General features: G+C 55.8%; 1 protein-coding gene across 2 annotated transcripts in view; it reads left to right on the forward strand.

Annotated features, from left to right (window-relative positions):
* Positions 1–13105, forward strand: part of LRIG1 (leucine rich repeats and immunoglobulin like domains 1) — a 110159-nt gene that overhangs the window by 73936 nt on the left and 23118 nt on the right. For both annotated transcript variants that reach the window (XM_047747200.1, XM_047747192.1), the window contains exons 4-9: positions 1216–1353; positions 3558–3701; positions 5359–5502; positions 7764–7907; positions 10435–10578; positions 12578–12658. In XM_047747200.1, the coding sequence (XP_047603156.1) occupies positions 1216–1353; positions 3558–3701; positions 5359–5502; positions 7764–7907; positions 10435–10578; positions 12578–12658 (795 nt within the window). The remainder of the gene's footprint in view (positions 1–1215; positions 1354–3557; positions 3702–5358; positions 5503–7763; positions 7908–10434; positions 10579–12577; positions 12659–13105) is intronic.

Consider the following 13105-nt stretch of genomic DNA (forward strand, 5'->3'; position numbering starts at 1 on the left):
TCAGGGCCTGGGAGAGTTGTGAAAAAAACAAAGGAGTGGACAGGCTGCCCCAGAGCTTCTGGGAAAGAGAGGCTTGTTTATGCCTTTTGGAACCGATTTGGTCAAGTGTTTGTTTAAAAGAGATGCCACTTGGTAAGCAACGCCTGGCTTTCTTGTGTTGTGTTCAAGAATGCTTTGATTGGCGAGGGAGCCTGACGCTGTTGACTCAGAAACTGGCCCGTGTGAGCGCTCGGGACCCGAGGCCCAGCTCTACCACCTGGCCCATCCTGAAGTATCTGAGTATTGGGATTAGGGCCGCTGTGGTTTGAATCTGCCCAGCGGAGCCAAACCCACAGTGGGGGAGCCTCCAGCCCTGGTTAGCACTTGTTGTCTTTCTCCTGGTTAATAAACTCCCCTCAGTCGGTTAGACTGGGGGCTTTCCAGAAAGAGGGCTACAGGTGTAATTAAGTCTAGTGGTAAAATGCCTTTCTCAGACAAGGGTTAAGCACTGGGCTTAAAGTCAGCTTTTGTGCAGTTTTGGCTGGGCGATCCACGTCCCTGAAGGGGTTGTGACCCCATTTTCCATAAGAGGAGCCCAAGGAGCAGAGCTATCAAGGGGGTAGGGTCAGGAGGGTATGAGGGTTCGACTCCATGTAGAACAAGCACCAAGTTCATGTCCCCCCCTTAGGTTGTCAGAAGCGCGTCATTTAAAAAAAAAAATCCCTTGTGCCTGTCTTCATGCCTGGCAAAATATGAGGTGTGTCATGAGGCACTGAGTTGGATTAGACCTGAACTCTGGGCTCTGATGCCTGCAGTCCAGTACGTGATGGGGCTGGGCTCTGCTCTGAAGGTTCTAGATGGGAACCGCCCCTGGAGCTGGCAGATTTCACCAGGCACATTCTTCATGGGAACATGCACTGGTGAGTTCTGAATTCTGGTCTCGGTGTTCTCCACATGACATTCATGACCCCTGTGTTCTCGTCCTTGGGGAGAGTAGCCTAGGCTTTGCAGTTGGGCAGACAGTCTAGTGGCTGCCAGAAAATTCAGTTCTCTGTCGCACCAGCCAGCAGGTGGGAACTTTGCGGAAAACAGAAAGGGAGGCATCATTTGAAGAACACCACGCCTTTGAGAATTTTCTGAATCTGCTAGAGAAGGAGATGTCTGGAAGAAACGATGGGGAAAGTGTTGTTTCTTTGCAAAGAGACCTGTTTGAGTCCCCTCCTTTGTGTGTTTCAGGCAGCACAACAAGATCCGCGGCGTGGAGGGGAGTCGGCTGCAGGCTTACCTCTCCTTGGAGGTGCTGGACTTGAGCTCCAACAACATCACAGAGATCGGGAACACCTGCTTTCCGCATGGGCTGCCGCTCAAGGAACTGTAAGTGCCCTGCTCTGCCGTCGGCCCCCTGGGGGTGGACGCAGAGTGCGTGGCACCCACCCCCCAAACCGTGCCTGCCGAGTCTCAGGGGGTTGGGCGGGGGACCCTGGTCCGCTGTCTCCTGTTGGCACTTCTGCAGAGCGTCTCCTCACGGAGCAGTGTTCGTCTGCCGGCACCGGTGGCAGCCGAGGCAGGGAGAGGCAAAGGAGTCTCCCAGACCCACCACTTGGGAGAGCCGCTAGCCCCCAAGGACTGGTGCCGAGCTTGTCCTCACATCCTGGGCTGCTCCCAGGAGAGAAGAAGGTTCGGGGGGCTTAGCAAATGGCCCTGCGGGGAGGCCTCCCTGCTGAGGCTGATTGTCAGGCACCACCCTCCTGAGGCCTGGTGCAGGGGCTCTTCCAGGGGGCACGTATGCCCTCGTGCGGTTCCCAGGACCTCTTAGGTCTCTGTGGGTCTGCGTCCCCTTCACCCGTCCTCACAGCCCTTCTCACACCCAGCAGATGGGAGCAGGGAGGAAGCGCCGTTCACACCTGTTGAGCTCGCTGCTCGTTGGTAGGGAAACGTTGCTCTGGGGAAGAAACTAAAAACCCAGGCTCCAGAGGTGTCTTCCGATGACATGATAGCTTTCACTCGCTGTGTCGTGACCGGTCCTGAGTCATTTGGGGGGGCTCATTCATGAGGCTCATTTAGGGGTTGTTTTGACCCCCTCTGTTCAGGGAGGCCAAGGCCAGCACATGACTTGTCCAAGACCCCAAGGAGGGGGAGTGATTTCTTTCTTAGGCAGCATCAAGGCCGCAGAATTGGAAACGGGAGGCGCCCTGGCCTTTGTGAGGCCGGGGGACAGTGCTGCACCCCCCACCTGGGGCCTTCAGAGGTGCCCACTTGCCACTTGGACCTCCCTGGCTTGGGACAGAGAAACCAGCAGCCACTGAACTGAATGGCACTGACCTCCTTCTGCACGGAAGCAGGAGGGCCTTGCTATCTTGGCCGCTCCTGGCCAGTGTGTCTCCCTGACACAGACTGTTCTCTGCTGTGGAGTGTCAGGAGCGAAGAGTGTAGCCCTGCTGGCACGGGGTCCCCGTGTGCCCGGGCCACGGCCTGAGGGAGAGGCAAAAAGTGCCTCATCCCCTCCTGGCTCTCTGGAAGCAGATGCTCTCTGGTCTTTTTCCTTTTTTGTTTCAGCCACAAAAAGCAGCCTTTGTCCAGGGAAGGCGGAAGGAAAGGTTGTAGTGGCAACTTCTGAGAGGAATAACATATTGGTCTTCCCTTTTCTGTTTCTCCTTCTTTCTGTGTGTTGGCGGAATGTGCGCACAGGTGGGACCTGTATGTTGCCGCACACTCTGAGGGGAGGTGCTGTGTACGTGCGCAGTCTGAGTGGACATCCCGTTACAGAACTGCCTGTTGTCCAGAGGGACCCCGTGCAGGTCTCCTCAACTAGTGTTTCTTTGATACACTGGAAATGATTGAGATGAATTGGCTTACACACATTTATAAAAGTATGTGTGTGTATATATTTATATATAAATATACATAAAGTTGTATAGTGAGAACCGCCATAAAATTTAAGGCTGATGGGGCCCTTGGGTGGCTCAGTCAGTTGAGCATCCGACTCCTGATTTCGGCTTAGGTCATGATCTTGGGGTCATGGAACTGAGCCCTGAGTTGGGCCCCCTGCTCAGCAAGGAGTCTGCTGGAGGTTCTCTCCCTCTGCCCCTCTCCCCACTTAGGCACTCTATCTAAAATAAAAAAATAAATATTTGAGTAAGTAAATAAAATTTAGGGCTATTTCCCTACATTAATAGATCTGTTCTGACCTTGCCTGGAGGTTCGCTTTCTGATTCTAGGGTTTTTCTTATCAGCTTTGAATCCTCACTCTTGGTTAGTGGGTACTGGGGGAATCCCGCAGGTAGCTCTGGAGACCGGCCCTGTGCACAGCCCGGCTGGACTGTGAGGGTGCTGGGACGAAGGTCAAGGACACTGACCCCTCCCCCACAATGGAAGGCAGCCCCAGTGACATGTCCATCGAGGCCCAAAGTGGCCAGATTTCCTGGCTCCCCTGTCCAAGAGTAAAGATGATAAGTGTGTCATCGGAAACTGGTCCCTCTGGGTGTGTGCTGGCTTTTGTCCCCAGCCCTACTAGTGTCTGTGACAGAATGAGGAAGGCCCCTACTGACCCCTGTGTTCTCTGTCCTGCGCCGGTCCAGCAACCTGGCAAGCAACCGGATTGGCACCCTGGAGTCGGGAGCGTTCGATGGCCTGTCACGGTCGCTGGTAATGCTTCGCCTGAGCAAAAACAGGATCACCCACCTTCCCATGAAAGCATTCAAGTTACCCAGGCTGACACAACTGTGAGTATCAGAACCTGCACTTTCATTAAGGTGAGCCAGACCTGATGGAGGCCAGATGTCCCCACGGACCGTGTTCCAAATGCAGCCCCTTCCTCACCCCGCCTCCGTCAGGCTCTGCGTAAACTATCCTTAATGGCCCTGTGGCGACACCTAATAAAAGCAAATTAGACGCTGGGTCTGGTGCCTGTGGGCTGCCTCAGGTTGTGGAGAAACCAAGATCCACTGAGGATATACATGCTTGTCCTCACTGGCACGTTCCAAAATGCAATGCAGAATCCTGCTGGTCGGCTGATCCTGGCTAATGCTTATGCTCCCGGTAGGGGCATTTGTCTTGGGGGGTGGGGTGGGGTGTGTGTGTGTGTGTGTGTGTGTGTGTGTGTGTGTGTAAGTAAGTTAGTTCCCATAAAATCTGTACTGTGGATGCTATGGTGTCTATCAGCAGTCTGAGAGGAAGAAGAGGTGAGCCATCGTCTTGCTGATAAATATTACAAGGTAGTTGGTTTGGTTTTTTGTTAAGAAAGGATTTGTTTTGTTTTTGATATCCAAAGCTGAGTGCACTCCTAGGAATGCACAGGGTTTGGATTCAAGAAAACCTATTTCTTGGAACCCAGTGGATCCTTTGCTCCCTGGTTTTTTGTTTTCTTGTGTTCTCTTTGTATGAGAAGAGTGTCTCTCGGGAAACGAAGCCAGCACCAGAGACTGGGTTTACACAGAACACAGGAGTTGCTCAGGGCTAGGTTTGGCAGCAAGACAGGGTGCCCTCCCCTCCAGTGCTCTCACGTCTGTGCTTCCCTCTCTCTCTCTCTCTCACACACACACTTGCTGTCACACATACACACATTCTCACAATACGCTCATTCACACTCCAGCACACACTCCTACACACTCACTCTCACACACACATCTGTGTGGGAGAGCTCTGGTCTCTTCAGCCCTGGAGAAGGTCTGTGATGCTCAGGATGTCATGTGTGGGGCATCATCATGAGACACTACAGAAGTATTTGGGGAAAACCAAGGGCTTTCTGGTCAGCCCTGTGTTTTCCCCTCCCCTACTCCCAGTGTTCCTAATGGACCCAGCCCACCCAGATTCCTGAAATCTTTGGGTGCACTGAGGTTTTATCACACCAGGGTTGGAAGCCAGCTGTGTGAGCTTCCTGGTGTGTCAGCTCCCCTCCTCCCCCACATGCACTCACTCCTCTCCAGCGGTAGAGACCCCATTAACGCCTCCAGTGGAAACTGCCATTGCTGTCTGCTGTCCAGTGGTTAGGTTTTTCCCGGGTCAGGGCATCTGGTATGGATTTCTGTTGCTGAGCTAAGAGATACCTCACCTAAGACGTCCCTATCCTGAGTCATGCCCACCTCCTCACTGCAGAGTCATGGGTCAGTCACAGGGAGGCATGGTGGGACTGGCTTCTGTGGAACCCCGTGCCCTCTTCCCTTCACGAGTCATGGCCCGGTCCCTGTCCCTGGCTGCGCCGCGGGCAGGAGCAGCTGGAGGACACTTGGTGGGCCCCCGCAGTCCGTCTGGGCTTTGCTGGGACATCCTCACCATGGTTCTCCCTGCTGGCCAGGAACCCAGCCGGGCCTGCATGGGAACGGGTGTAGGCAGGGAACATGTGCTGTGTGACCTCTGAGCCCAAGGCCTTCCTCTCTTTAGGGACCTGAATAGGAATCGCATTCGGGTCATCGAGGGCCTGACGTTCCAGGGACTTGACAGTCTGGAGGTGCTCAGGCTCCAGCGAAACAACATCAGCAAGCTCACGGACGGGGCCTTCTGGGGACTGTCCAGGATCCATGTGCTGTAAGTGCGGTGCTGGGCTCCTTCAGCCCCCTGCCTCGAAGCGTCACTGAGGACTTCTGCTGGGCCTGGCTCCCTGCCCTCTGGGTCTCGGAAGGCTGGGCCCCGCTCAGTAGCTTTGGTGGCTTTGCCCAATCTAAGAGTCTTTTTCTCAGAGGTGAGGAAAGTCTCAGGGGAGTTCCCGTGGGTCTGGTCGGGGAAGCAGGCTGCTGAAGGCGGAAGACAGAGCCGGTTAGCTTGGGCTCCTCTCCCCCAGCGTGTCCTTGGTGGGCAGCGGGCCGCAGAGTGGGCCCCTCCCACCGGTGGCAGGAAGGTCCCTGTCTCCCTGTTTGGGACTTGACGTCTGTCTGGATGTGCAGGTGGGCCCCCAGTGTCGAGTTCCTCCCGGGAGATTTATTTATGTTTCGTGAGCTTAGCAGGCCCTGTGGTGCCAATGTTCCACTTTTTACAAGGGAGCCCTCCCTCCCGCCAGACGTGTGGGCCGCAGAGCACGCCCGCAGGCTGAGTCCCGAAAAGCAGCAGCAGGAAGGCGTGTGGAGAAGGGCTGAAAAGGCCGTTACCGGTCTTCCATTTTTTAAACATCTAAATGAGTTTTTCAGTGGTCAGCAACATATACTCGTGACTGAGTACAGTCAGAGAGGACAGAAACGGGGCCTTGGACCCTCTCCCCCCAGCCCCTCTTTACCCCACTTCTGCTCCCAAAGGACAGTCTCTGGTCGTCCTTTCCTAGGTGGTTTTTCTTTTTTTTTTATTATTTTATTTTTAAGCAATCTGTACACCCAGCGTGGGTCTCAGACTCATAGCCCTGAGATCAAGAGACGCCTGAGCCAGCCAGGCGCCCCTCCTTGTTGGTTTCCACCCATCTTGGTGGGTCAGCTGGAGACTTGTGTTACGGTCAGTGATGCAGCTTGCTCAGGAACCCCACATGTGTGTGTACACGTGCACGCCCATGCGCACACACACCCTCTCCCCTCCAGGGTCTGTAAGTTACATCGCTGTGTTCATGTCCTCTGTGATAGTTGCAGTGGAAACAGGAAACAAAACCCTGCATCCCGTCTCGCAGCTCTGTGTCCTGCTCCGTATCAGAAGCCTCTCTGATGACCTCCCTCCCGCCCATCCCCAGATCCACGTACTCAGTGAGATGAGGGCATCTGCTAGCTCTGCGGTCTTCATTCCCCCTCCCTTCCTGGCCCTGGGGGTTCGCCGCACGTCTCTTTCTATCAATTCAAAAGCACTTTTACTTGACCTCCTTAAATCTGTTGTTTTGAACTTCGAAATCCAAGTGGTTCTGTGCTGAGAGTTAGAGAGTGGTTCTGTGGTTCTGTGCTGAGAGTTAGAGAGCTCCCAGAAGAAAATGGAGTCAGTCCGTGCCCTTTGGTTTTTGTTGAGCGCATTCATACACGTCGAGGGTCATTTATAAATGCGCTCACATTTTGAGCAGAGGCAGAAAGCGAGACCGACAAGAGCAAAACCTCGCGGCCCACAGGCCTTGTAATAGGAACATGGGGCAGCACTGGAATTAGAGGCCAGTGTGCTGGGGCTGTCCTGGGCTCAGGCGTGCAGGGTTGGGAACCAGTGTAAGAATGTCCTCACTTGGGCACCTCGGTGGGAGCAAAGCCCTCCGCACTGTGCTGAAATCCAGGCCTTTTCCTGTTCGCTTCTCGTAACGGCCTTGTGAAGTTGCTACCCTCGGGTCTTTCCATCTTACCCAGTTTTAGCCCCATTCGGCCAGTAAAGTGGCAGAACTGGGATTTAAATCCAAGTAGTCTGACCCCAGAGCACAGGTGTGTCTCCAGGCACCACGGTCCTGAGCACTGACTTGGAGGGCCAGGCCTGGGTTTGAACGCCAGCCCCTCACCGCCTGCACGGCTGCACAGGGATTTTTGGACACGGTATCTAACTTCTCCCAGCCTCCGTTTCCTTATCTCTAAGAGGGGGACACAAGGTACCCCTCACCTTCTCTACTTTCTCTTCCTTTTAGGGGCTCAGCTGTTGCTAGGCCTTGTGCTCAGAACCCTTCTACCCAGTTGGGTGCCTGGTTCGCTTGTCCTTGGCTAAACAGGTCACTTCAAGGAAGTCTCCCCTTGCCCTTCGAGCTCCCAGGTTGGCCCTGCCACTGAGGGCCATCTGCCGGTTGGGTTGGCAGGTCCTCCCCCACGTCTGTCCCAGATGCGCCCCCAATCCCCCCGCCGTCAGCCTCTCACACACCGCACCGCCACCGTCGTTAGCTCCTCAGGGCCCTTACCCCTGCGCTGTCGTTGCAGGCACCTGGAGTACAACAGCCTGGTGGAGGTGAACCGGGGCTGGCTGTACGGCCTCTCAGCCCTGCACCAGCTGCACCTGAGCGGCAACTCCATCACCCGCATTAACCGTGAAGGCTGGAGCTTCTGCCCGAAGCTACACGAGTTGTAAGTGTCCCGCCTTCACCCTGCGTGGAGAGACGGCCCGTGGTGACCCTTCCAGAGCGGTGGCGCTGCTGGGGTCCAGGGCCCAGCGGCCTCGACCAGCTCCGACAGGGCAGGGCACTCAAGGGCAGGCACCGTGCAGCCTGTGTCGGGGGAGGACGGCCCCAGCCAGGCCCAGTGCGGAACTCGGCGCTTTGAGCTGGACACCCTCCTGAGCTCCTCTCTGCACCCCTGCTTCTAGATGAGCTGGGGCTGCGAGGATCCCTGCAGGCAGCCTGCGTCCCTAGGGCCTTCTAGGCCTTGGAGAGGGTTCCAGAAGGGAAGCCTACATGGGTGTTCTCCTTGCAGATGTCTGCAGGGCTCTCGTCCATTGGTGTCTCCACCCAGGGACGTGTGTGTCTCTAGTGACAAGGCTTATTGGGGCTCACACAGAAGGGACCGGAGCGACAGTGACACCCTGACAGTGGGAGAACTGCATGGTCGGGGCGCCCACCTTCCTTCCCTTAGACACATCATCCCAGCCCTTGATCTCTTCCCTGTCCCTGCTCTGTACTCCTGCGGCAGGGGGCGAGCTGCCTGTGCTCCTCCCTGCACGATGTGTGGTCCCTCCTCCCTTCCGGACACCCCCAGACCGGGCTGCGGGCCGGGCCTAGGGCCTAGGTCATTGATGGTGACCTACCCGCTCATGGCAGGAGGGCCTGGCCATGGTGCGGTGTCCATGTGTCACTGGTGGCCCCTGGAGGGCACGCTCCTGCTGGTTTGTTTCTGACCCCTGCAGAAGATGGGTGTGCTATTGGAGGAAAAGAGTAGCTCCTCGCTGTATGGGCTCCTCCCCTGTGATGCCCTCCAGGTTTATCCGGTTCCAGCTTAGTCCATTGTGTTTGTGTTTATAAGAGGGTCGGGGTGGGTTTTCTTTTTTTGTAGGCTTCACTGTCGAAGATTCATCCACTGAAATGAAAGGCTCTTAAAAGTGCCAGTCCTCTGTCTTGTCTCCCTCTTGACCTCACCAGGCCAGCAAGGCGATGTTTAAACTCAGTGTTGAGTCTTGTGGTGGTATTTTTCTCTCTTTCTCTGTGTTTCTCTGTACCTGTGGCACACTGGCTTGGATTTCAAATTTCACTGAGCCTGTGATTATCTCCTATAAAAATCCATGGTCCCGCCTCTTTCCTTTGACATACCCTCCGTGGGTGCGTGTTGTTAACCTGGTGCATGTGGCTTCCTGGCCCTTCATGGCAGTGCGGCTGCCTGTTATTCTTACATGGTATGGATGGCTTCTGGCCAGCTCTTGGCTCAGGCTTTGGCCCCCAGAAAACCCCCCAGTCTCCTACTTGGTTGCTGTCCAGGCCTGGGAACCATGAGGGAGCGAGAGAGGCCTTCTCCGTCCCCCGTGCCCGAGCCAGGCCCGTCACTGAGTGAGGAGCAGTGCTCGGTCTGGCCAGAGGCCCGCGCACCGCTGATTTTGAGGTGGTGGTGAAAGTGTGTCCCCTGGGCCCCTGTCTGGCAGGTAGGGCAATGTAAGCTGTCGTCTGTCCCCGTTACCAGGGGCAGAGAAGGTCACGGAAATGCCTCAACCGCCTATCAGTTTTCCAGGCGTCCAGGAACCTCAGAGGCAGGTTAGGATAGCTTTCCAGCGTTTCCGGCCCCTCCTCTCAGCTAAATTCTGTAATTGCAGGTGAGGATGTAGTTTTGACCACTTGCCAGGTCCTTCCAACTGACAGACACCATGACTTATTTCCCTAGGAGGGAAGGAATGTTACTCCTGCCACCTTTAAAAACCCATTAATCTTCTCCGAATTTTTTGTTTTGTTTTTTGCTGCTTCTCGCCCCAGCCCAAATTTCCCATTTTTTCAACCATGGAGGACAAATAGGACAAGTGGCCAATCCAGGGCCGTGTGGTGGCAGAGGTGCAGGAGGGCGTGCTGGGAGGAAGGTTTGATTCTGGTGCTGGGGGACGCTGTGGGATTTGGGTCTGTCCTGCTCACAGTACGAGGGGGCATCCTGCTTGGAGGCCGGCTGCGGTGGGGGCATGGAGACGGGAGACTCTTTCCTGGGAAGGCCACAAGTTGTGAGAGGCGGGCTGGGTCCACGCAGCAGCTAGTGGTGCCCTCTGCTGGCCAACGTCGGCGGTGTGACTGGGCTCCCTTGCTCCCGACGCTGGGGAGGCCCCATCCTGAGCGGTTTCTGATAGCCTGAGTCCAGGACCCCCCGCCCTGTCCCCCAGCCGTGCACCACGCCATGAGGGATTGGAGCCTTCAGGGGTCTCGTGTTGTATGACCTTGTGTCATCCTCACAGCTTCACAGGCCTTCTGGTCTCCGGGACCTACACAGATGTTCCAGGAGCTGGGGGTGGGGCGCTGGGGGGTTTCTAGCTGCACGACCCCTCTGGCCCTTGGAAGTGTGGTGAGCCTGCCAGTGTCCTCTTGGCCCACCAAGACCCTGCTGACCGTGGCTCCATGTTCAGGAGTGGGCAGGGGCAGGGCGTGCCCCGGGGACGCGACAGTGACGATGTGTGCTTCCCTCCCTCCCGCAGGGTCTTGTCCTTCAACAACCTCACGCGGCTGGACGAGGAGAGCCTGGCCGACCTGAGCAGCCTGAGCGTCCTGCGCCTTAGCCACAACTCCATCAGCCACATCGCGGAAGGCGCCTTCAGGGGCCTCCGAAACCTGCGTGTTCTGTACGTCGTTCACGGGTGGGGGGGTGGCTGACAGAATGAAGGTGTCCCCCACGGAGCCAGCCAGCTGCCTTGTTGAACTCCCTTCTCATTGCTCTCGAGTCAGAACTGGGTCCAGAACTGACCCACTACGTGTGGAGAATATCACACATTCATAGAATTAGCTGAAAAACTGGTTGAGCAGAAAAATATCTCAGTCCCCCCAGGGTGGCGCTGACAGGGTGACAGTGGCCCAGAACCTTGCTGTTACCTGCTGCGCCCCTGGTGGGATGCTTGGGTCCCGCTGCTGGGAGCAACACGGCCGCCGTGTGCTCCTTCTGTCTCTGGAATCTTCCCCGCGTGCTGTCAACACACTCTGGGTCCAGGAGGCCCTATTTTAGGAGCGGCATTTAGGAAATCTTGTGTCTTTCCCTGAGTTTCAGTAGGGTCACTTAACAAAGTAGAGGCAACAACATCATTTAAGTTCCTTACTAGGTAGGGCTCCCAGATGTGGCTTCAGGATGCTCTTCTAGGAGTTAAAATTTTTCCTTTGTTGGCTCCAGAGAACTTCCAGGCCACTCTGGGCATTCAGCCCCCAGAGAGGGGTGGACGGTTTCCGCCGGACAGTCACAGTGGGATTCGTAAGCCTCCTTCCCGGCGTGCCCCACTGCACAGAGGGCCTGCTCTGGTGTGACAGGGAGGGAGGCCTTGTGCACTTGCACCTGGCCCAGACGCCAGCATCAGCTTCAGTGCTGGGCCATTGTAGGGAGTGTGAAAGAGCCCGGATGCCAGGCCATTAAAGCTGAGGTCAGCCAGCCTTTGAGTGCTTGCAAGGCCCGAATAACAAGGCCGGGAACATTCAGGCTGAGCCAGAAAGAAGAGAAAAGCTTTGGCAGCCAGAGCGAGGAGACAGGCACACACAATGGCAGCTCTGGGTCCCCGGCTTTTTAGTCTGAACATAATAAGGAGAGACCCACCGACAGGAGGGGTCCCTTCCAACAGCAGAATCTTGGCGCTCTGAGCTTTCTGCTCTAAAATAAAGGTCAGAAGGAGCACTGCACTTCTCAGGCAGAGCTCCCCTCCCTCCTGGCAGTGCTGATTTCTCACGAAGGCTCTCACGGGACCAGGAGCAGCGTCCCTTTCTGCATTGGAAAGGGTTTGGGAAAGGAAGACGTAGGAACTCAGAATCATGGGTCCCGTTGGAGGGGCTGCTGGTGGGGCAGAGGGGGGGCCTGGTCACCAGGTGGGAGCTTTGCCTGGCACTGGGATCTGCCCTGGAAGCTGAGGGAAGGAAGCTGAGTCATCCGCCTTGTGATCTGCATTGTTGGAGGAGACTGGGCTGAGAAGTTGGCCTCATCCACCAGCCCTGGCAAGTGGGTCACAAGTCTGACTCAGCGCCCAGATGTCGTCCCTGGCTCCAAGTCAGCGCCTCTGCAGGCCCTGCGAGGAGGGACGATTCCAGCCTCCAAACCTACTTCCCAGCATGGAGTGGTCCTAGGGAGGACCCTGTGCAGGGGACTCCTTCACTGTCCCTTTCCTCTGTGTGCCTTGGGCCATTTCTCAGTCAAGTCTGGGAAAGGGACTCTGGTCAGTGTGAGAGCAGACAGGAACCTTAGAGAACCTTTCAGGCTCATTCTCCGTATCCATGGTCAGATGCCTGCTCTGGGGGGGTGGGTTCCCATGTGCTATCTGCACCCTCTTCCTGCCTTGGGCCCTGGCCCTACCCACATGGGAGCAGCCCGGGGAGCTGGGGGGGGGGGGCTCCATCTTTGAGGTGTGCGTCTGCTCTGGGAAGGCTGGGAACACCAGGCCACGCCATGCCACGAGGTGTGTGGAATGGGCTTTCTGGGGCTCAGTGCTTACCCTTGTGCCAACCATACGTTGTAGCTGGGCACCTAGAATCCACCCGGATGTTTTTAGCTTCCAGGTGGCCGAGTGGGTGTCTGTCTGTTTTCCCACTTGTCGTTAAAGAGAGTTGAGAACTCAGGCTGGATGGTGAGCTTTCTTTCTGTCTCCTCCCCAGGGATCTGGACCATAACGAGATTTCCGGCACGATAGAGGACACCAGTGGCGCTTTTATGGGGCTGGACAATCTCAGCAAGCTGTGAGTGTCTCTGAGCTGTAGCTTCTGTGGGGCGGGTGCACAGCGGTTCTGAGGCTCCCCCATGCCTCCTTTGTTCTGGGCCCAGCTGGAGCAGGGCTGGCTCACATATATCTTCTTTTGTTTGGAAGAAAAGTCTGAATAAGGGAACCAAGGCATCCCAGCCTTTCTCTGGCCAGTGGTGTCCTCACTGCCCTGGGTGGTGGTTTCCCTGGGGCTGAAGACTAGTATTCAGAGGTCTGTTAGATTTTCTTTCCTGCTGAATTTGTGACTGACAGGAAAACAGCTGAATTTTTGGTCTTGCTTTTGCACAAAGTCTTGCCCTCCTAATTCCTAGAAATTGTGTGAAATTCTAAAGCCAAGAACCGTTCGTGGTTTGGAGTCTCTGGTCAGTACTTTTGTTGTCAATCGTAACGTTAAACAGAAACAATCATTGCTGTGAGTTAATAT

The sequence above is a fragment of the Lutra lutra genome, chromosome 1 (genome assembly GCF_902655055.1).
Source record: "Lutra lutra chromosome 1, mLutLut1.2, whole genome shotgun sequence".
Classification (NCBI taxonomy): Eukaryota; Metazoa; Chordata; class Mammalia; order Carnivora; family Mustelidae; genus Lutra; species Lutra lutra.